Consider the following 25,011-nt stretch of genomic DNA (forward strand, 5'->3'; position numbering starts at 1 on the left):
AGGAAAAAAACGCGTTTTTTTCCTAAAAAGTTATCATAAAAAACCAGTTTTTTAATTTTTTTTTTGTCCCAAAAAAGTTATCAGTATCAATTGGAGGTGACATCACTAAAAGATATCCGCAAACGATGAGCTCACTCATCTCCACTAGGCTGAGCAGACATCTTCTGGAGGAGAGGGGATGGTGTGAGACTAGGGTGATGGGGTTAGGTTGGGGGAGCTTTGCAGGGAAGACATCTGTCACCCTCTGTGATATCACAGTATGAGAGACATATGTTCCCCAGAAATATCCAAACACATAACGACATTGTTGTCGTTTTGTTTGGCTATGGAATTGTGGGTGATGTTTTTGAGATAAGATATCTTGGAATTTTCCCAGGGTGACACACATCCGTCATTGTCGTCATGGTTTATCCAACACCATGTAGAAACATGTCCGTGAATCATCTGCGCAAAAGTTTCATTTTGGAAGGAACGGTCAGGGTTAAGGGTCAGGTAAACAGTACTATAAGGAAAAATAAACGAGTCAAGTGTCTTTGCAGTTACGACAATTCGTTCATCCTGTGAAGTTATCGTATTGTGTTGTGGTGATTGGTATCCAGGAAAGTAAAGTAAAGTAAAATAATGGTGAGCCACAAAAGTCATTGAAATTTTCTTTCTTCAGGAAAATAGCACGAGACAAAACTCTTCACCTAGCTCTAAAAGGATGGAAACCGATTATTATTTTAGAAGACACGTACATTGTGATGTATTTATCCCAGACCACTTGGGAAAAATTATGCAGGAAGTGGTCTGATATCCTCGGCTACTTGCAAAGAAGAGTTGACTACGAAATGGACCTCGGTGATTGTTATATTCTGAAATGCCAAGATGGGGAACTAATACTTGATGATACAGGAGCTGATGGAAGTAAGGTTTTTTCTATTAGTTGTGAAGAAGCTGAGAGATTTTCAACAAAAATGTACGACATTGATAATCATTTACTATTTTTGGAAACTGAATTACCATCTGTCAGATTAATGGGAAAAATTATCGCTCAACATTTAAATTCATCAATGGTAAAATTAGATTTTCAAGATTTTATCCAATTCGATAAAGATTCTTTATTTTGGGACATTTACGAACATTTTACAAAAACTGTTTGTGTATATTTGCTGACAAAAGAATACACAGAATGTTTAGCGAGGCATGGTGTCATTTCCAGACTGACACAATATCAAACGTATGGAAGTGTGGTTACCATGGTATCTGATTTAAAAATTCTTTTGCGTGACCAGCTATTTTGATGTAATGTAACCAAGAAACAGTGAGTAACAAAAATTTTATTCATTGAACTCTTTGGAAAATGTTAAGAGTCTAACTAAATATTGTGAAATATTTTAGGTAATTACATGTTTCGAATTTTTCTCAGTGAATATACTTGTAAATAGTATTTCAGCAAAATAAAATGTGCATTTGTAAACTTAAATGAACAAAGATGTGTTTTTGTTGTGTTTTTCCACAGTGAATTTTTACTCAGTTATTCTGATTAGATCTTGATATTTAAATCCACAACTTTATATCTTAATGCAATTCTGTTTAATTATTTTAAAAAATCACAACTGTGAAATTAATGCCAGGACAGGAAAAAAAAAAAGTGTTGAAAACGAAAATCCATGTATTGATTATTTTAGAAATTGTCTAATGCTATCTATTGACATTATTTGAGTTATCTGAAAACAAATCGTTCACATAATCGAAAATCCGAACTGTTAGAATTTGGTTATTTTACAGAGAGAGAAAGAGAGAAGCATCTAATTAAACCAACAAAACGTGACTTTAACACTTCTTTAAAGTTTGGCATAGAGAAAATGTTAGTACTCTACAGATAACACATATACAAAATTTTACCTTTCCCTACACAAAGTAAGATAAAAACACACCAACAGTATATCCAACAGCATGTGAAAACATGTCGTTGAGTCATCTGCGCAAAGGTTCATTTTTGAAGGAACGGTCAGGGTAGGGGATGGTAAGTGTAAACAGTACTATAAGGAAATACCAGAGAGTCGAGTGAGTTTGGACTTAAGGTAATCGTTCATCCACTGCAGCTGCTGTTTTGTGATTTGTGTTTGGTAATGCAAAAATAATGGGTGAGCCACAAATTCATTGAAAGTTTCTTTGTGAAAAGTTCTAATTGTTTAGAATTTTGTAAACGAAAGTTACCATAAAGTATACGATCAGAGCTAATAATCAGTGAAATAATAATAAATAACTATTTATTTGTGGTGCCATATGAAGTAATCGAAGAAGAAGAATGAAGGAAAACGATTATGAAAAATCGACAGTGGGTGAAAAATACGAATTTTCACTTATCATTGGGATAATTGATGTACAATTTTTGTTGAATAGCAGTTCAAATTTATTTCCTAAAGAAATTTGTATTTCTGATGGTTTTAGTGTAAGATATGCAGTGACAAAATCACCTTGTAGTTGGAAAGAATTACCTGAAAGAGTTAAAAAACAGAATTCTTGGTTAATAAAATATAACCATCAGCTGAAGTGGGAAATTGGTTCACTAGCTTTGGACAAACTAAGAGATTGGATGATAGAATCAACATGCAAATATCATATATTACTTGCCAAAGGAAGAGAAAAATCAAAAACATTAACGAAGTTAATAGGGAGGCCTGTTCTTGATTTAAATGAAATTGGATGCCCAAAACGTGAAAACATAATGTGTACTTTTAAATGCTTTTGGAAACATAACGAAAGATTCTGTGCTTTTAATAATTCTCTGAAGTATACGTATTGGATTCGAAAATATAAATATGCAACCCTTAATTTTACTACTACAGTAATAAATTCCCAACAAACAACCACCAAATGAAAATTAACTTTCAGATGAGAATCACATTGTCAAAACCATACGATGGTAATTCCACAACCATGGAAGAACCTTTGATGTATTTTTCAATTTATTTATTTTCTGTATTGTTAGATTCAGTAAATACAATTTGTAAATAATATTTCATTCAATAAAATGTGTAAATTAAATGAACAAATTGGGTGTCGTAGATGTGTTATACAAATTTAAGAAAGAAGATAACATTTTTTTTTTTTTTTTTTTTTTTTCCTTGTGAAATTTCATGCCACAAAGTAACCAGAGAATTTTTTTTTTTGATTCATTGAAGTAAAAGTCTTATTTGTTCGTTATCTAGAAACAAAGTTAATGAATGAAAACTAACAGTGTGGGAAAAATCAGAACCAATGGAAAACCAATAATCACAACATGTGACAATGAATAATTTAGTTCTCATCGATCAGACAAGGTCAAATTACGAACCTTTGCTACCCATCAGTAGAGTAACACCTCGAAAACTCTTAGTCACAACATTAAGCTTGAGTGCAATATGTGTAGGATAGGAAGTGATGCGAACAAGTTAGGTCTCAAAGATCACATGAGGCCATTTACAAATCTTTGCTACCTAACACTATTGTAAACATTACTCACATGAAAGCTTGACTAATACACTACCCTGGAAATATTTTACCTTTGAAGTAAGCGCTATATACGGCTATGAAAAGAACGATGACTGACTGACCGGAAATGAGTCACTCAGTTATCTACAAACTAGCTTAATGAAAATTAACAGTGTGGGAAAGTAATTCACACACAATTTATTTATTTTACTCAGTTATTCTGGTTATAATATGTAGTTAACTGAATTTTAAAATACAGAAAATAGCCATTCAATTTGAAAAAAAAAAATAATAATTTCACTTGTCAGAATTCCATACCTTAACAGCACTCGGAATTCGAAACAGGAAATTACACTTACCCTAAACAAAAAGGCGCATAGACTTTCCTACCATGCTTAGGAAACATAGCATGAGCAACTGTGGGAAGGAATTAAACAGAGAACGAACCATTCGGATAGTAATCTAAATTGGAAAATAAATTCATAATTTACGGTTGTGACTCATGTCATCCCCTTTGAAGAAAAGCGCTCGCTGGGGGATATTGCAATGACGAAACCTCACCATCTACGCTCCGTAATCTAAAGGACGAAGTAACTAGTTCAGGTTACAGTATTTACAGAAATTTCATTCTTTGTGGTTTTTGTGTTTGTGTTGTGTTGTGGATATAAAATTGAACTATTTTGGAATAATCGAATTTCGAAGAGTCATCTGGAAAGCTGTAAGTACATTTTTAACTTAAACATAACTGATCGCATGTTGTTTGGTAAGCGTAATTCTAATACTGAATAGTTTTTTTTTTTCCCATAAGAATAATCATAGGGTATATATTAGAGTATCAACATGAACACAGCAATTTTTATGTCTAGTGTGTGTGTGTGTGTGTGTGTGTGTGTGTGTGTTTAAGGACAGGTACTTTAAGTATATAATTAATTATTCAGAAAAGCTCGAAACACGAGAGCCATCACGACTTACTCTAAGAATTCCCACCCTTTAACAGGAAACAAATACCCCAAATGTATTGGAAAATTAGTACAACCATCTATATAAAATTAAAAAAATAAAAAAAATAAAAAAAAACCGTATGTTTGAGTGACACCAGTATATAATTAATTATTCATAAAAATCTAATCACACCCGCCATCACGACATACTCTAAGAATTTCCACAGACGACAATGACAGATGTGTGTCACATTTAACTTAAACATAACAACTGCTCGTATGTTTTGGGTAAGCGTAATTCTAATACTGAATAGTTTTTTTTTTTTTTTCCATAAGAATAATCATAGGGTATATATTAGAGTATCAACATGGATACATTAGCGATTTTTTATATCTAATATGTATATGTGTGTGTGTGTGTGTGTGTGTGTATGTGTGTTTAAGGACAGGTTTTTTAAGTATATAATTAATTATTCAGAAAAACTCGAAACACGAGAGCCATCACGACTTTCTCTAAGAATTCCCACACTTTAACAGGAAAGAAATGCCCAAAATGTATTGGAAAATTAGTACAACCATCTATAGAAGAAAAAAAAACTGTATGTTTGAGTGACATAGAATATAGTTAAATTAAATTATCATTCCAAACTCAATAACAACAAACATTCGCGTCACGATTCCTTATCTTATCTTGATCTTGATCTGGTCAGAAGTGTCCACCAATGACAACACGATTACTTATACACTAATATATTTCCCTTTCCATTCAAAACAATAACGTCACTTATTTACAACTAACAAATGACGTCACTTATCTACATCTCATAACAAACATTCACGTCACGATTCCTTATCTTATCTTGATCTTGATCTTGTCAGAAGTGTCCCACCAATCACGACACGATTTCTTATCCACTAATATCATCCTTTCCATTCAAAACAACAACGTCACTTATTTACAAATAACAAATGACGACATTTATTTACAAATAAAAAATGACGTCACTTATCTACATCTGAAAACAACACACACCCACCTCACCATTCCTTATCTTATCTTGATCTTCATCTTGTCAGAACTGCACCACCAATCACAACACGAATCCTTATCTCTACCATCACCCATAATCCCATACGCGAACCAAAACACAACAACAAAAGCCAGTGACACACTTGCCCACACGGAAATTCCAAACCTTACACACCCATGAACCCATGCACACAATGACGTCATCAACCAATCACGTCACGATTCCTTATCTTATCTTGATCTTGATCTTGTCAGAAGTGACCCCCCTACTACTAGCCATGGACAGTCCTCTTCTGTCAGTTTTAGCAAATCTTTATGTGGAAACATTCGAAAACAAAGTTCTAGAAGAATACCATCATAAGCCAAAATTATTGAAACGGTACGTTCATGATATATTCTTAGTCTGGAACCACGAACTACCCTTCACTTCTACGTTTCATGAGTACCTGAATCGTAAACACCCTAACATAAAATTAACCTATGAATTAGAATCTGATGGTTCACTCCCATTTCTGGACCTTTCACTAACTAAGGAAACGGGTAAATTAAAAGTACCTATATTTCGCAAGAAAAATTTATAATGAGGAAGAAAACAGAGGATTCATCATGCCCCCATGTATTAGCTGTATTTCTCTAAAACTAGCAAAAATAGTTAAGAAATATAAAATCAAAGTAGTATTTGATTTATCAAGATGAGATCACTACTCCGATCGAAAAACCTGGGGCTTCAGTATCCCGGTGTTTATCGTTTATGGTGTGATTGCCGGTCATCTTACTATGGTAGAAAAATCAGTTGAGCAATGTATTGAATAACACATTCGAGATATTGAATACCATAGAAAGGAAGCCGCAGCTTTGTCATCACACGTGATCTCTTCAGCTGACCCACAAGATGCTTCGCAAATGAGACATCAAGTTTTATGGGATAAATCGGAGCTATTACACCGTTGCTATGGAAATAGCATTTGAGCTTAAACATCTAAATATTATTCACTAGTCAAACACGTTCACGTGAATGCGTAAACACGCAGAACATTCGGAACGATTAGAAATATTTAAAAAAAAAAAAACATCAGTTTCGTCTATAACTATATAGTGGCTGTCACCTTTGTTAGTTGTTTTGTCTATTAGTCTGTGTATTTACACCTAAAAAAATCCTGTGAAATTAGGATGAAACGTCGTGTTATACGAGACAGTGCATGTCAAAATTATGTTAACATTTAAACGGAAAAAAACATTTATTGTAAAATTTAAAAAATATTTTTAAATATAATTTAAAATAAAATTTAAATGTTCATTCCATAAAAGTGTTAACATAGTTTTGACATATCCTGTATATTATATTCTATATTAAATATATTGACTTCCTAGGGCTACTCTTAAACTGGACGCTCACTAATAATATATTCTCTGCAATGAACTTCATAAAGTTGTGAAATAAACTACATAAAGTTCAATCTAAAACGATTTTTCGTCTGTTTCCAATGTATAATTGTGTTATTTCAGTTTTCGTTTTTAAATAACAGATGGCGCAATGATGAACATCATACTGCCGTCTGTTACATGGCGCTATAAGCAATATTACCATCCGTTTGTGAATATTTTTTCTTGATATTGTATATAAATAGTATGTAAATATCAAGTTTGATAGCACATAAATGCTGTGTGTGTGTCATACTATAAATAGATACAGTTATCATACTATAAATTAAAAATTGAAATAAATACTATAATTGGAAAAAAAATCTAAATACTGTATACAGTATATAAGAAAACAAAAAGGTAATAAAAAAGTAAGTGTTTTTGCCAGTTTATCTACTAATATTTGTCACTTAGCCGACTTAAATTTAAAGAATCTGTAAACATTGTCATTTAGGAAAGTATATACTAAGTAAAATTAAATAACAAATATGTGCTGTGGACATATTTTCAAACATTGATTAAGCACAATGTATTGATTTTCGCATGATTTATATGTCCATTAATTCAGTTGTTTTTTTTAATCTGAATTTTTAGGAATTCTGGAGGTACAGTAACATCACATGTTCTGGATATCCATTGAATGAATTAGACAGTTTGACGCCTGTTGGAAGAGCAAGTAATTAATTACTGTTAAAATATTAACAGTTAATCTAAAAGGAATAATGCATTAAAACGATATTAATTAATTATTTCAATAAGTCTTAAATGTACTGATAATTATATTATATTACGTTTATTTACTATCTGTTTTAAAAGTATTTAAAATATATAAATCCGTTTTCAACAGTTATGCCAGACGACCAAAAGATTGTAGTGTTTTTAAGTTGGTCTTTTTTTTTTTTTTTCTAGATTTTTTTGTTCAGCGCTTGTGCTGTTGAATATTTTACTTGTAAGCGCAATTTCATTATTTTTAAAGAATTTACGTGTCCTCTGCATTGGCATTTTGCCAAAAACACTGTTTGATGATATTGCTTATTCAGGAATAACAACCTACGCACGACTAATTATGTTTAAAATTTTAGCTGTATTTTCGTGTGGGGGATTACGATAAAATAATAAATAATAAAAATATATACCTGTATCTTTTTAACATTACTTGTAGTGAGATGGTTATTTTCAGTGAATTATAACCATTCTATGAATGCTACTTTTAGTATCTTATAAACTTTTATCCCCTCTTACAGACCGGAATTCTGCGTTGATACTTATACTGAATGGCCAGAGTAATGAACACTTGAACATGTTAGATGGAGGTGTTATTCAACGTCTTTTGGAAGAGAAGTGGAAAACGTTTGCCAGGGTAATATTCCATCTTTTCTCTAATCGGAACTATTAGACTTTTTTTAGAAGCTTACCATATGACAGTTTACTGATCTTTAGTAATCGTTTAAGGATTTAAATCAGACTTCATTATTTAAAGACCACGAGTATTTTACATTTTAAGACACTGCACATGTATTTGTTGCGTTATATTATACTAAATAATGATATTTCGCTCTTCAACATAATTAAATAGTAAATGAATACACAATAGGAGAAATGCAACATTTGTCATAAAAACCACCATTTAAGTTTTCGCAGATAAAAATCTTTTGCTAAACCTACTAATTATAACAAAGATCAAATAAAATCATGTAACCTGTTAGTTACTAGTTCAAGTTTTCGAAACTTGATTGCTGAAAAAAAAGCGATTTTTCAGAAACCATTAGTGCTCACAACAGTATTATTATTATTATTATTATTATTATTATTATTATCATCATCATTATCATCATCAGTTAACAAAGTCCGCATTTAAATGGTACAAAAAACATGGAACAACATTCGGAAGGCTTTGGCAAATGTGTTCAATTCGGACCTTATCTAACGGTGCCAAGGAACTCGCTATGTTTCTTGGATAGCTGAAGGTTGTATAGTCTTTGGAGGGGAGGGGAGGGATAAAGAAACGGACGAGAGGGTGGTTTGCACTAGAAGCTTGACAGTGGAAGAAGTTGACCACAGGCTGTTCGTATTTTTACAGGGAAATGAATTAAAGGGAAATGAATGAATGAAGATGGATAGTTCAGCATAACGACGTAAAAATATGTATAGAAAAGGCATAAGGCAGGAACAGAATCTATGAGAACGTGATTGGTTTTAGTGAGTAAAACAGTTGCTCATCTATTAACTGAAATGCCCTCTGTTGGCTAACAAGCATTTTAGGGAAGTTTTGTTGCACCATCCCAAATGTGAAAATAGCATTCTGATGTTGAGCCGATTCGGAATTTAGGCCATGGTAGTAGTTGTATTAGTGAGAAGAAGTGTCTTAAGCAGAAAAGGACACCTAGTTTTGTGGAAGATGGGGAGGATGTGTAGTGTCTGTAACAGAAGAGACTATAGGTTCGAGAAGCTAGAGATAAGATAAAAACTTTAAGGTGTAAAGAACCTTATTTGGAGCCACTAAAGCTTTTTAGGTAATTTCATTAGCAAATAGAATAAAGTTTTCTCCGTTGGCTTCTGATTTTATATAATTACTATTATGGATTCTTTAGTTTCATCCTGAAAGTGGTGATATTGAGCGCGCGCGTGCACACGCACGCACACACACACACACACACACACACACACACACACACACACACACACACACACACACACACACACACACACACACACACAAAACATGAATTGACTTCTAATCAGTATGTAAATATATAAATTGTAAGAAGAAAATAGAATCTTATGCTGAACGGTTTTTTAAAAAGTAGAAACCACAAAATCTTTTACATCATCAATGAAATGTTTATTCAGAAATTTAAAATGTAGTCTAGAGTGCTCAAAATTCTCTGATGCGGTGCCTCAATATCGTTAAACATTTTTAACGATATTCATAGGGATAACGTCGGGGAGGTCTAGCTGCGTCTACATACTACCTAGGATCTCAAAGTATTAACTTATCCTTCCTCATTGAGACAATAATTGAAAGCCTGTGTGCCAATTAATTGATTCACAACAAGTCTATATCACATTTGCAGAAAATCCTTTTGGAAATCCATTTCATCTGGCGCAGGAAATGTTTCAATAGTCATAAATGCTCAACGAAAGTATTATTCGTTCTGTGTAGAGCAAAACTCACTTCATAGCATGAATAGCTCTTCCAAACACACATCAGAATTCACAAACACGACGGAACAAGAGTTCACTCACGAATTATAATCTACCACTTTGAGGGACTTCTTGCAAATGGCTGTCAAAACTCTTTTATTTGGCATCTTCAAAAGAGTCTGTTCTAGAAAATCCAATGGGTAGTCTAGATATTCCCCGAGTATCCGTGTGTTGTACTGCCCAAAGCATGTCATTTTGAACTTGGTGGTTGATTTAGCCAGATTTTTATCATCCCGGCTAATACTTCATTAGCCATATTTCTCATCACTTTTATGGGATCATCATCTTTTTATCTTCCTCTTAACGTCCCATCCAATTTAGTTATTGTTGTGATAGAGCAATTTATCTTATATTATCTATGTAGTATACAGCAATCCCTCGATTAGTGCGCCTAATGCGTTCTTCAAAACAGGCGCATTCATCGAAAACGCACTAATCGAATATATATATATATATATATATATATATATATATATATATATATATATATATATATATATATATATATATATATATATATATATATATATATATATATATATATATATATATATATATATATATATATATATATATATATATATATATATATATATATATATATATATATATATATATATATATATTACATAATAACCTATGGGGAAACAGTATAATTCGTTCCTCAAATTTCTTTTTTGAACTTTAATTTTTGTATAAAAGAATTAAGGTATGTCTCAGGGCCTAGTTAAAGGAAAACCATGAAGGTGAAAGACAATAAAACATATTCAGAATATAAATTTTATGGGATCATCTAACAAAGAATTGAGCTAACGTAGTTTTGAGGGGCATTTTGTTTCTTTTTTTCATACAACCGAGGATATGGCCCTATTGCATCTTCTACTCTTCTGCAAATTTTACTGCTTCTCTCTTCATCATCGAATCTTTTTCACACATCCACTTTTTTTGATCACTAATTCTTTTACTCGTGATTAAAGCTTGGGAAAATACTTTAAAATAAAAAAGTAAGAAAAATACACTCATATAACATTGCAAAGGAGGCACGAGATACGACCATCAAAGCGCTATGTAATTATACTTTTGTATAGCATAGTATTATTCGAAGGATGTAGAAATCGATCGCCAACACGCGAAATCACGTGGTTTACAGATAAAATTTCCACAACAAAAATAGTTACCACTTTAAAAACTACAATGATCATAAAAGAGAAGTTAATTTTCCGACGTGTAATAATAAAAAACTCATCCAGAAGACGGATTGATTACCCTATTATCGGAATGGATTTTCCTTTCTGTGACATGCGCAGAAGTGTCGAAGAGTCTCGAATCTGTGGGCGTACTATAGCAGACGACATAAATATTGGCGGTAAATTTTGGAACATAGTATACATAGTGTACATGGAAGTAGTGTAGCAGGACATTAAAAATAACTTTGTAAAATGTTTTAAATCGGTAACTAAATTATTTCATTCTAGTGAGTGATTTTTTAAAATAGTTAGCCATAAAAATGTATAGATAGAATTTTTTTTTTAAATCTGTAACATTTATTTTTAAGATGTATATAGGCGCAATAATCGAAAACGCACTAATCGGGGGCGCACTAATCGAGAGATTACTGTATTACTACATGTGCGTGTGTTGTCCGTTTTGTGGATTAAAAATAAAAACCGTTCACCTCCGTCCAGGATCCACTAACTCCCAATTGAAAAGACATTATAAAAGTTCCTCCATCCTAGACGAGATTCAAACCGTAGATTTTCCCTCTCAAGAACAGCGTCACCACCTACTTAACTACGAATTGTCTAGTACTATATGATATTTATAATTATTATTTCCTTCCATGTGTGATTCCTTTTATTCGTATCTTCTATCGTCCTAGAAACCTTAGAAATAAACAAAATTAAACATAAATATCTTACATTTTAAATAGATCTTAAAGCATTCACACTTAATTGGCACTGATTTAATTTCTTTTTTTTTATTTGTTTTGCAGCATCAGTTTATAAAGCGTTTGACTATCATGTTTCTTCATCTCATCACACTCAGCATCGCTGTCTATTTGAGACCGAGTAAACCGGAACTGATGGAGGATTCCGATGCTACATCGATTGTAAGTAGCTGTTTGATCATTCATCTGTTTTGTTTATTTATTCATGTCAGCAAACACGCGCGATCGTCTGTGGGCTCTCATTCCTTATAATAAACCTTTGGTTAAGTTTTCATGTAGACATTTTTAATATAACAAAGCAACGCCAATCTCTTTCTTTAACGCGAAATATCTGGTACGTTAGGAATTTCCTCTTAACACTTTCATTGCCAAGCTGAAAATTGGAATTTCGTGTAGTGGCCAATTTTTTTAAAATTTTTTTTTTATTTAGTTAGCGATGTCCACGCGATAACGCGTGATCGGTCGTTTGGTGAGCACTCGCATCGCGTGATTGGCAATGAACATGTTAAAGGCCATACTTTGAATCTAACTTTATACAAAGCCCATCGAGATGCAGTTTCGTTGGAAACAGCTTTAGAAATGATCTTCCGACATACGGGTTTGAACGCTACAAAAAGCGTTAAACCAAGTGGGCTTTGAGGTTCCAGAAACTCATCTTCTCCTAGGGAGAGTGGAATCGCTGTCCCAGTGGCTCCCCTACCGCCTTGGAGATGAAAAGCACTCTGAAGAGAGAATGGTTATTATAGGACGTCTTAGATAACATAGACTGTGCTGGAAAAATTAGGTGGACACTTGAGTTCATAGAATGAAGATACCATTCGTCATCTTTATCCAGATTACCGATACTACAGAGACACCCTCCTGGGTGTTAAACACGTGGGTATTTTTGGTTCATTTCCACCAAAATACATTCATACATTCATACAAAATACATTCAGTTCCTGTAGCGAAGATAGATCTACTGGCCTCATCTTCAAATGACGTTCCAAGAGTTCCCAAAAATGTTCTCTATTGCTGGGATCCAGAATTTGTGCTGGAAGTCTAATCTTTGTGCTTCCATTACGTCAAATCACCATACTGATGTGGAGTTTCGGTATAACATGATGCATGTTCTTGTTGATATTTAACCGAATCATTTTCATGGAAAACGCAAACTCATCCAGAATATCAATACAATATAATGTTTCGTGTTTATTTTTCTGGATATTGTCACAAGGGGGATTCTAGTCAAACCAGAAGCTTCGCCATACCATAAAACTTCGCATAAGTGATAATACATTGTGATGTTGACTTTACATTCCGGTGATGCATGTCTTCTTAATAGCCACACATGGCCATTTAATTTGAAGAGTGTGGCATGCTGTGATTCGTCACTACATATCGCATATTTCAATTGATCCAATGTCCAATTATGGAAATTTTACAAATACAAAAGTGAAATCTGAGCATTATTGGATTCAATGTTTGATTTGTACGTAGCAATCCTTTCATGTAAAATTGAGGATATGGAATTCAATACCCAGTGTTTCGACACAAGCCTGTATGTTTAAATCTATGATGCTGTACTGGAATCTCTCGAACTGGTTGATAACTAATAGAAAACAGCCCATGACAACTTCTCGCTGGAAGTTTCTTTAGTATTGTACATGACTACAATCATTTAGTAGCATTCCCAATGCGGACTATAATCAACTGGATCGTAATTTGAAGAAAATGGGAAGTAATTAGTAGAGGTTTTAGTTTTTTCCCCGTAACAACAACAACAACAGAAACAAAATCTTTCGCGAATGAGACCTTTACCTTTGATTCATTCTGTATTTTTCGTTTATGTATATTTTTTATGTAGACAAGAGAACACAAAATCCCAACATCATGTGATTATGAATGTAATTTTTTTTTAATTTTTGCCTCAGTGTCGCTATTGTGCGGAGGTTGCAGTGTCCGTAGGATGCGGCATGTTCATCTTCCAGGAAGTAGAAGAGATAAGGGCACAGGGAATTATGGGCTTCCTAATTAACCTTGTAAGTACTCTCTCTCTCTCTCTCTCTCTCTCTCTAGCTTTGATAATTTAAGAAATAACCAATGCTAAGTCTTAAAAATTATTATACAAACTTTAGCATTATATATATATATTCCAATTTTTTTTTAACAAGTAGATTATTTTTATCTGCCTATTTAAATAACTTGATGTATTGTTTTAATGAACTGAATAATCAAGAAAAGATTCTTCTAGGCTGGATGTCTGCATCTGCAATTGGAACAGCTTTATGACAGTTTAATAATTCATATTACACAAAAAAATGCATACTTTGTTCAGTCTTACCAATATCAGATACCATTAAAAGAATCAGATCTTTCGCTAGTTTACAAATACTTATTTAATTCAGTCAGTTACATTATTATTATTATTATTATTATTATTATTATTATTATTATTATTATTACTCTTACGTTGGGAGTAGATGATGATGATCATTATTCATTACCTACTCCCAACGCCATATAAAAACGCCCATCGAAAGGTGCAATCTCCCGTTGTTCTTCCAACTGCGCTGCACACAGAGGACCACAGAAATTATACTGAAAAAATTTGTCTCCAGCTATATTAAAGTTTTGCGAAATGGTCTCCCGTATATTAGTCAAAAGACTTTAGGTCAATTATTGAGCCAATGGGTTGATTTACGTTGTTTTCAATTGTGGCGGAAGCTACTAAGGCCGCTATGATGTCTGAATATTCTGGCCAATTTGCTTAGTTGTAGAGTGGAAAAACTCGTTTCCAGGAGGAATAGCCCTGGCGCCTTCGTATGAGACAGGCTAACTAATCCTTACTAACCCTTATAAAAGTTATTCGAGTAAAAGTTCCTCCCAGGTCTTACTGAATTAATGAATGACACCAGCGCACCCGAACGGACATTTTCATGGTTGACTCCCGTCGCTTCCATATTTGTCTGTTGTGATTCGGGCTAACTTTGCCAATAAAGTTAAGAATTTCAATTTCACTTTGTAGATGCACGTAACTGAAAGGTTTTTATCTTCAGATGTTGAGATTGAGACGATGTCCTAACCTGTGAATGAGTTCATCCACTCTCCAACCAACAGGCTCTTGTGTTAGAATCTGCCTTAAGCATAGATGTTTTGCGACTGTCTTTAAGTTGGAGATGAATGAATTTCATCTCCTGGTGTGCGACCATCATCTTGCTTATTGGAGGTCTGAAATGGTTTAAAAGTTCTATGTTTGGTCTTCAGAGCAGAATTTCCGTATTATCTACTAACCCGACTCGTAGTACTAATGCACTATATGCTTGCAAACCAAACAAAACAAAAAAAAAGCTATTTAAAAAATGAAATTTGAGACTAATGCATGTAATGTAGTATTCGAATGCGTAACAATCTGGATTCTGTTATTCTATGTATTTTAAAGTATTTTAAGTTTGTATTGCAGAACACGAACCTTAAAAAAGTTTTCTTCCGTATTTTGTATAACACGATATGTGGTATAATATGATGAAAGCTATGCACTGTTAAGTCTTTAAAACCATCTGTACTTTACTTATCATTATAGCTCATATGAATAAAATTCCTCATTTTATTTATTTTATTTTATTTCCAGAATAGTAATCCTCCCAAAGCCATTTTTCTCTTCTCCGACCTCCTGATCCTTGCTTGCATCCCGTGCCGAGTTCTGGGTGAGCGTGAATATGAGGACAAATTTCTTGCACTGGCATTGCCTGGTTCGTGGTTCTTCCTTATTTTCTTTGCAGGGTATGTTTTCACTATCTTTCTCAGGCTTAGTACGTATAAATAAAAATTATCAAACGGTTGTAGTATCTCTAATTTCGTGCTAAAAGAGTGAACAATCCTGGACCAATTGTAATGATGTCTGCTGTCCTTCCTTGGCGTCCTATCATTAGAGGATTGTGGCCTTGGATATCTAGGATAGCACACTTTCTAAATTCGGCACATTAGAGAAGAGGATCCCCCTCCCTCTCTCTCCATAATTGCTCAGATATTGATAATTAAGAGATTCAAACAGTTAATTATATACGGTAGTCCAACAATCTAAAGGAGGTAAAATGAAATGTCTTATTCATTTTTACACCAATGACAAGTAGATTTACAAAGAATATGAGAATATGAACACAAAATAATTTATCACAATAATAATAATAATAATAATAATATTCGTTTATTTGCGTTAAAATCGGCTAAACAGAATAAGGAAAATATCTCCAATAATAGCAACTGATAATTAAATATTCGCTTAATACGAAAAAATAATTTTTCTTATTTTTTTATGAATGAAAATGATCGAATATTAAAATTTACGAAAAAGAAGAGAAATCATCCATATCTTTTCAGTGAAAAGGTGAGCTTGATTCTCGGAACATAGCTGTTTAATATTTGAGTTCATACTGTAACGATTAAAAAAATGTTGTTAGCTCGAGTTAAATTAAAAAATTATACTTTATATTACTGAAAATCGTGATGCTCCTGAAAACAATATGAAAGAAAAGCCTAAGCTATATTTAGCAATGGAGCAGACCCTTTTTTTTAACGACTAGGCTTAAATTCGATTCGATTTACAGTACAGTACTATAAATCGAAATTTTTATAATTTATACATTATTACTGTACGCCCACAGATGCGAGACCCTTCGACACTTGTGCGCATGTCAGAAGAAGGAGAATCCATTCCGATAAGAGGGTAATCAATCCGTATTGTGGGATGAATTGTTTATTATTACACGTTGGAAAATTAGCTTTTCTTTTATGTACATTGTACTTTTTAAAGTGGTAACTATTTTGCTTGTATAACAGTTCGAAAATTTTACGTATAAAGCACGTGATTTCGCGTGTTGGTGACCAATTCGTACATCCTTTATTTCTTTCTCTCCTTCAGAATGAATTGACTATTCTTGGCAATCTACCAGACCGGGCTCTATGAACTGTGGGCGTACAATATATGTATATAACAATCTACATGTATATAATAAAGACCAAAAAAGTTAGGCGGCCTACAACGGCCTCTTCGCGTACTCTCTATAAGGGAATAAAAGTCGTTAGCGGATTTTATTATTATTATTTCACTATAAACAAATAGTAAAATTAGTCAAAAATATATTCAAACATGTCCCCACATTTTAGAATTCAAGCATGCTATTTGCATATCCTTATGATTCATATAGTGATTTCCGACATACGACAAGATCTTCAGAACGGAACGTTAGTAAGTGGAGGAACGACTATGCATATATGTACTTGAAGTTATTTTTCATCCACTTTCTGATGTAATCATGATACGCTTCTCTATTTACAGAAGTTAAACGAAAAGGAAAGAAGAAAAAATGAAATTCAATTACCTTTATATCTGCGTGATATAAATAACTTCTAATATCGTATAAAAAAAACTAACAACTTCGACGAGGATGGGATTCGAACCCACGCGGGGATACCCCAATGGATTAGCAGTCCATCGCCTTAACCACTCGGCCACCTCGTCTTACATGCTAACTATCACGATTAAGTAATTTATTAACTGCAGGTAATTGGAATGTATTTTTGATCAAATGAATTTGGTAAATGTTTCATTTATCACTTTGAGAACAGCTTCAATCCAGATTATATCTGTGCATTTTAATTAAAATATTCAATAGTTATATTGAAATATATAATAAGAAACAATTATTTTATAAATCTCTATAAGATATAAGATAACACTGCTCTGCTATTCAAAACACTAATGAGCATTATATCTGACAGCCTAGCGTATTGCATAATCTAATACTGAATTATTACATTGTTTTCTTAATTTTACTGACAAAAAAGCGTTGTCATATACTTACCAACCCTTCAGACGTTATTACTAAGAAATCGTAATTTGTTTATTCATGCTTAGAGCTATCCGGCTGACAGGACCCTTCATCACAATGATCTACAATATGCTGGTGGGAGATATGTTCCGATTTAGTATCATTTATCTGATCTTCCTTCTGGGATTCACTCAAGGTGAGTCAACTTAATATCTCACGTAATATCACTGTTCTAAATAGAAATGAGGAGTACTATAATGATAATCTTCAAAAAGCCTTTCTAAACAACACCCCTCCCCAATATATAAATCACACTAATGCTCCCGTGGCGCACTCTTGTGTTATTGGTTGTCTTCTCAACATACACTATGCTGAAATCCTTTTTTTTTTCCCTTTTTTTTTTTTTAAATTACTCATGAAGATTATTCCTATAAACTATTCTGCTCAGGGTCGTCGCCAGGTTAGATCGCACCCTGAGGCAAACAATTAAATATCGCTCCTGATGGATAATAAGACAAAAATATAAGAAAATCTTGAATTGCTATTTTGTTTTTATTGCGAGAGAAACATTAATGCAAAACGATTACATAATAATATTAATTAAATGTTTGCTCTACGGGGATATCGCACATTAAAACTGTTTATAAGCTCTTCTAAATTCAAATTATAAGCTTACCACCTCTATCGATATAATAGTTGCTAGACCAACCAATCTTTCTTTGCTGTTCGCAAATAATTTTTAATCACTTTAAGCTTGGAAAAACTTCTTTCTGCACTTGCTACACTAACAGGAATTGTAGCGACGGCACCTAACACAATATGGCTGAACGAGCGTCCTTATTAAGCCGCGCCCTGAGGCAGGCTGCCTCTATGCTACACTCTGTCGGCGGTACTGATTCTGGTTCCCAAGATAGTTGATTTTCGGCACAGACGAATAATTTTATTCCCCTCTGAAACTCGGATGTTCTATTTCCTGCAACTCATTAAAAATAAATATAAATAAAATGATAATAACAACAACACAGAGGACTTGCACCAACACATACAATACATACATGTTAAGACCACAAAATGGCAATAGTTATCCACCATATTCCGCACCACTGATATCTATAAGATCAGTGGTAGCCATGAGCTCGGTTATCAGTGACTGATAGTAAGGGTGGAAACTAGCTATCTGATTGAAAGGTTGATCTTCCAAAAAAGGTAGTTAGGACTGGGAGAGCTCCGCTTGATCCCTCCCTCCGTAAAAAATAAAATAATAAAATAATCCGTTAACGCCTTTTATTCCTTATGAGGGAGTAGGCGAGGCTATTTTATCCCTATCTACCAATTTTGGAGTTTGAGGGGGCAGTCAAACTCCACCATAACCAAGCAGAGACCAGTACCACATCTCATCCATAACATTAATGCAATACACTATTTTCTAAAATAATATGGCTTTCTGTAGTCGATTTACTTGAGTTTACGGAACGAAAAACCCGAGTTTTCGGGAGAGGAAGAAAAAATCCGTTTGCCTGTGCCAGAGATCGACCACCTCGGGAACGCTTAGAAGAAAGGCTTAGAAAAAGTTGCTCTAGTAGAACTGAACTTAGAACAGTCTTTCTTCATGCTGCCTAGCGCTATAGATGTAAACGTCATTTCCAGAGGACTATACGTTGCATAGCGTTAGACTACCTGAAGAAAGATTGTTAAGGGGGTTCAATTCGTGTTGATAACTGTAGGAACCTTTTCTGGGCTTCTTTCAGCTGGTCCTAGAGTTAGCTGATTATTTTGGCATGGGTTAGTGCTTTTTTTTCGTATTCCCAGAAATTCGTTTTTTTCAACTCCATAACTTAAGAAAATCGACTTTACTTCGTTTCTCTTCTGAGTCTAGCTCCCACTGATGAGACCTCAATAAAGATCGAAACCGGTCTGGGTATGGCCTTCTCATAACGCATAGCATTACACATGTCCATACGGATATGTGTTTTGCATTATGAGATATTAAAGCAATTGATGTGAAGTCATCAGCCTCTGTATACAAGTAGCCGAGTCGTGTAAATACTTCACGCGCAAACATCGCTTGTTTACGCGTACATAAAGGATTAAACCAACAGCGTAATTTCTTGGCATCTTTAATTGATAGTATAACCAAGTGTAAAAACTCTCAACACTTTCATTAATATTATGTAAATAAAATTCATATAATATTCTTCAATATTATCTGAATATTTAATATGCTGGACATCACGTGCTTTATTGTCTACTACATACTAAAAAGACATTCTTGAATAAGCTAGATAAGGGTAAATGCCATCACCTGACTCCCTTTTGGAACGAACGGAATTAGAGTATTTATTTTATTTTATTTTTTTATTCCTTTCATTAATATCATATAAAGGAAATTCCTTCCTCCTCAAAACCCTCGATTCATTGATATCTTGAGCTCACTATCAATGAAGGCTGACTGTCTACCTGTCTTAAAAAAGTTAGGTTAAACGAGCTCTTTCAACTCCTGTCTCTCTCTCTCTCTCTCTCTCTCTCTCTCTCTCTCTCTCTCTCTCTCTGGAGAATAAAGGCATTAGGCCGTTTGTTTTATTTGTTCATTTCAAATATAACAATTAAAATTACTTGCCTAATTACAACATCTTGAATGTTATTTCCACAGCCTTCCACTTTCTCTCCAAAAACGACGAAGCAGAGGAAGGAGAGGAGGTGAGTCTCCCGGATTCATATCCCGAAACGTGGATGTTTCTGTTTCACATGACCCTTGGAGTATATGAGGTAAGTTGGAATAAAACCACATCCTTAGATTAACAATACTTACTATCATAGTACTATAAAGTCAATGAAAAAAAAAATCGAATCTACAAAACGCTTTATATATGTATGCACGCACACATTATACATAGTTTGTATAACTTCGTGACAACTACTTTTCTCTTTATTTCTTTACAGTACGAACACTTTGGGTATGCCTTCTATAAGTTGACAATTCGGCTGGTATTCACTGCTTTCATGATCATCATACCCATCTTGTTGCTTAACATGCTCATAGCAATGATGGGAAACACTTATTGTGAGGTCATCATACAGTCGGAAAGAGAATGGATGAGACAAGTAAGCAATGCTTTGTTACTGAAAATATGTATAAAATATAAAGTTACTATGAAAACTAATTTCGTAACAGGTCTACTAGATCAGTGCTTCCCAAATTTATGGATGCCAAGGCCCTTTGGAAAAATTAAAATATTTCACGACCCCCCCCCATCGAAAAAAAATCGTAATACAGACATATTATAATATTTATTGTATTTATATTCAATACAATTCAAGATTTTGCGTTTGTAATTTTTTGTGCTTCTTATCAATACCTTTGAAATGAAACTTATATGAATAAGCATATATCTACTAATATTCATTAAGCGCCGAAATACGCAGGAAGCAAAATTTGTGAACCAACACCAATGTGTGATTTTTTCCATTAAAATATAAAAAATAACAAAAAAAATAAATAATAAAAATTAAATACGTTTCTTTTAAGATAAAAAAAATCTACTTAGTCTTAAAACATTTTAAATTTGTTTTCATTATTTCACAGCCCCCCCTCAACAAAACTTACGGCCCCCAAGGGGGACGCTGCCCACAGTTTAGGAAGCGCTGTACTAGATGATAAGGAAAAAATACCTTTAGAGTTTTTTTCATGATTTCATATTTTCTTGCACATATGAAAGAATGCCTCCGTATGTGACAGCTGTTTCTAAGAGCAAATAATTACGGGGGGAGGAGAAGGACATCAGAAAAAGCTATGAAAATGAGAGTCGAACAGGAAGTGGAAATATCAAGAAAAACATCTCTGAAAACAATGCAGGAAACGATTTCAAGAGGACTGGCTCTCAAACGAATTACAATAAATAAATAAATAAAAATAATAATAATAATAAATAAATAAATAATAGAGAGAGTGTTGTCGACTCCTTTTGGGAAATAAAATTGGCATAGGAAAAATAGATTAAAGTCTTTAGGATAAAACACCGAAAGGGAAAACTTTCTGCAGCATCTTGTTTAAGACAATTGCAGTTGTCTTAAATTAATATTTTGATCTAATATTAAATTCAATGGAATCTATGAGGAAAGGCATTTCTCAAAGTATGAACGTTTTCCTCAGACACACAATTCAAAATTCTTTACCATCAGAAATTTATAAATTATAGATGTTTTATGAAACAACTATAATTTAAAAATATTGTAGTCTCCTGGATAGCTTATACTACATAACGCTAAACTAATCCAAGAAAGATCACTCAGTTTGATTCTTGTCACCAACGGTAGAAATTCTTTCTGGACTTTTTTTTTTTTTATTGCGCTCCGTGAGTTAGCCTGATTTTCAAGCACGCAGGTATGTTTTTTTCCTCTATGAAAGTTAGGTTTTTTAACTGCAAATCAGAAAAGTTACCTGTAGAGCTCACTATTTCAAACAGTAATGAGAGTTAAGATTGTGAACATGAGAGGGTTAAGATTGTAAACATCGGTGGTACTCTCGGCACCCAAGTTCACAAATCATTAGTAGGCATGAATTCGACTTACCTACCATAAATGACTAAGGGAAAATCCTGTCTGCCAACCGTTTTACAAACAGTTATGGCTGAAAGCGTTCTGCCTATTCCATTCGGAAAATAAAAAAAAAGGATTGGTGGAGTTGAGTTAACTTGTATTTTAAACCTTTAAAAATTTTCGTTCTTAAGAACCAGTTACGACTAACACCAAGGATAAAAGCAATGCGAACCTCCCAACCTGCCTCTTCGTGTCTCGCCGAGATCTATCTTCTCCAATTAATTCTGTCTTTTGCAACCAATTCTGCTGAAAAGGCAAGAGCCTAAACCAATTTGGCAGAGAATGACAGAAAAAGAAAGAAGGATGGCTGCTGCTTTCCAACCAGCATCCTTCTTTCTTTTTCTGTCATTCTTTGCCAAATTGGTTTAGGCTCTCGCCTTTTCCTTTATCCTTCTGGGAACCATATGAAAGCTATCCTTGGGATCTCTCCTCTGTCATTCTCAGTACTTGTCCAATCCATTTTCATCTCTTTCATTTTATTTCACTGTTATACTTTTTTTTTGCTCTATCTGTTTATATAATTCATCATTTATTATACATTGCGGACAAATTATTTTAATATTTTATGCAAGCACTTTGACAATTATTTAATTTAGCTTCCTATTTCTTTCTTACTTTCTATCTTTGTAATCCATATAATATGTCCTTGACATTGCTACTGAAGATCTTTATTTTATTATGGTATTTGGGTGATTCCCATCAGTCTTGGCTTTCAAATTTAAAACTTGGAAGCCAAGACTGACATTTTTAAAATGAACTTCTTTTATTGCATGTTGATCGATTTTAATTTATTTCTGCCATTTGTTGTTCAATTTAAGAACTTGTGCTTTATTCGTATTTATCTTAAGTCCAAGATGTTCAGCTGTTTTAAGCAATGCTTTCGATTTTGTTTGTATATCAGTGCGTCGTTTTGCTGTCATCGGAACTATGTCATCTGAATAATCTAGATCTTCTAGTTGTGATATAGGATTCCCATTTTTATTCCTCTCCTTATGCCCGTAACTTTCTCATAATTCGGTCAAGATGACTATGTTAGAAAAGTAGTCCAAACATTACACAATCTGTCACAAACCAGTTCTTATCTCAAACAATTACTTCCTTTACACATTTCTTTTATTATTCTCACATATTTGTCAGGAATTCCATACTTTCTAATAATTATCCATAATGTCTCTCTCAGTGCTGTCGAAAGCTTTGGAAAAATCAATAAAACTTAAATATAAGGCGGTTCTAAAGTTTATATTTTGTTCAGTGATATATCGATCTCAACGTTATTATTAACATAGCTCCACAGTGTCAATAGATAGATCGAGAATCGATAAGTGGATGAACAATATTTCATTACTAAAATAAAATGAATAACTAATTATATCAAATGACTGATTTGCTTCATCTTTTTTTTTTTTTTTTTTTTGGCAGTGGGCTAAAATAGTTGTAGTTCTAGAAAGAGGACTGTCACAGGAAATAGCTCGAGAACATGTACAAACTTATTCAATCAAGCTTCCTTCCTCAGATCCTGATGATAACCCCGAAAATGAACTGCGAGCGGTAATGGTGATTAAAAGTAAATCCAAGTCGTTCGCCCGCCAACGAAAAGGAGCCCTCCTTAACTGGAAGGTAAGGAGATCGGAGGTCATTGTTCCATTTCTTATTAGATAAAATAAATCAGAACAAACAGAAATCAAGAAGAAGTATGAGAGGGGAATATTTTCCCCCTTATCCACTACCCCTTGTTTTCTGATTCTTAATTGTTCCCGTAGGTTTTTTTTTTGGGGGGGGGGGAAGTAATTTATACTGTATTGTGCGTTACGTAATGACTGTAATGGCTGGATTTTTAAATCACAAAATTCTGTTAATATATTATTATTTTAATTAGTAAAAGAGTAACATGGCATAACAACGACAGGCGAATAATTTTCATTATTATATTAAAAAAAATTACAAAATGAAAAACGAAAATAGACAGCGTACGCTACACCATACGTACTTATGAGGTATGCATTACATCGTGCCACGCAACTATCTTTACGCATCGGCTGCAAAGGTAGGTTAACTACCTACCAATAGATGACGCTAGGCGTGACTAATTATCTTGTAATTGAAATAAGCATTTATATTATCATTAATTTTCTTGTTATTTATGCATTAATTTTTTCAGCAAAAATAGTTGCTATGAAACTACTGAAGAGGTGCAATTTTCTGTTCACGCCTCGTGTACAAAAAGAGCTAGTTGTTTTTCTTTCCATAGCAACTCACTACCTTTTAAAATTGAACCAACTGCAAACTAAGTGAAACCTGTGACCGTTTTATTTTGAATATTTTGTCATGCTAAGTGAAAAAATTGAAATGAATTTCTTGAAAATAACACTTTAATGAATATTTTTTATTTACACGTTGCAAATTAAATAATAATAATAATTATTATTATTATTAGTAGTAGTAGTAGTAGTAGTAGTAGTAGTATACAAATTATTAATTAAATTATTAATACACATATAAAATAAAAATGATAAATAAACAAATTAAAATTAATTAATTGATTAAATACAAATAAATAAATAAAAATACAAACTCCTATTTAATATGATTCTAATATTTCTT

The 25,011-nt window shown here is 33.3% G+C and overlaps 1 protein-coding gene and 1 non-coding gene across 3 annotated transcripts in view; one reads left to right on the forward strand and one right to left on the reverse strand.

Moving 5' to 3' along the window:
* Nucleotides 1-25,011, forward strand: part of LOC150101803 (uncharacterized) — a 113,042-nt gene that overhangs the window by 86,098 nt on the left and 1,933 nt on the right. For both annotated transcript variants that reach the window (XM_090400334.1, XM_090400332.1), the window contains exons 7-15: nt 7,447-7,528; nt 8,097-8,212; nt 12,050-12,166; nt 13,918-14,025; nt 15,615-15,766; nt 17,901-18,010; nt 20,465-20,580; nt 20,755-20,916; nt 23,830-24,027. In XM_090400334.1, coding sequence (XP_090256460.1) covers nt 7,447-7,528; nt 8,097-8,212; nt 12,050-12,166; nt 13,918-14,025; nt 15,615-15,766; nt 17,901-18,010; nt 20,465-20,580; nt 20,755-20,916; nt 23,830-24,027 — 1,161 coding nt within the window. The remainder of the gene's footprint in view (nt 1-7,446; nt 7,529-8,096; nt 8,213-12,049; nt 12,167-13,917; nt 14,026-15,614; nt 15,767-17,900; nt 18,011-20,464; nt 20,581-20,754; nt 20,917-23,829; nt 24,028-25,011) is intronic.
* TRNAS-GCU (transfer RNA serine (anticodon GCU)) lies at nt 17,423-17,504 on the reverse strand. Its single transcript has one exon. It is a non-coding gene; the product is annotated as a tRNA-Ser (tRNA).

Source organism: Typopeltis vanoorti, chromosome 11, assembly GCF_054136105.1.
Source record: "Typopeltis vanoorti isolate ZY-2024b chromosome 11, IOZ_Tvanoo_1.0, whole genome shotgun sequence".
NCBI classification, from domain to species: domain Eukaryota; kingdom Metazoa; phylum Arthropoda; class Arachnida; order Uropygi; family Thelyphonidae; genus Typopeltis; species Typopeltis vanoorti.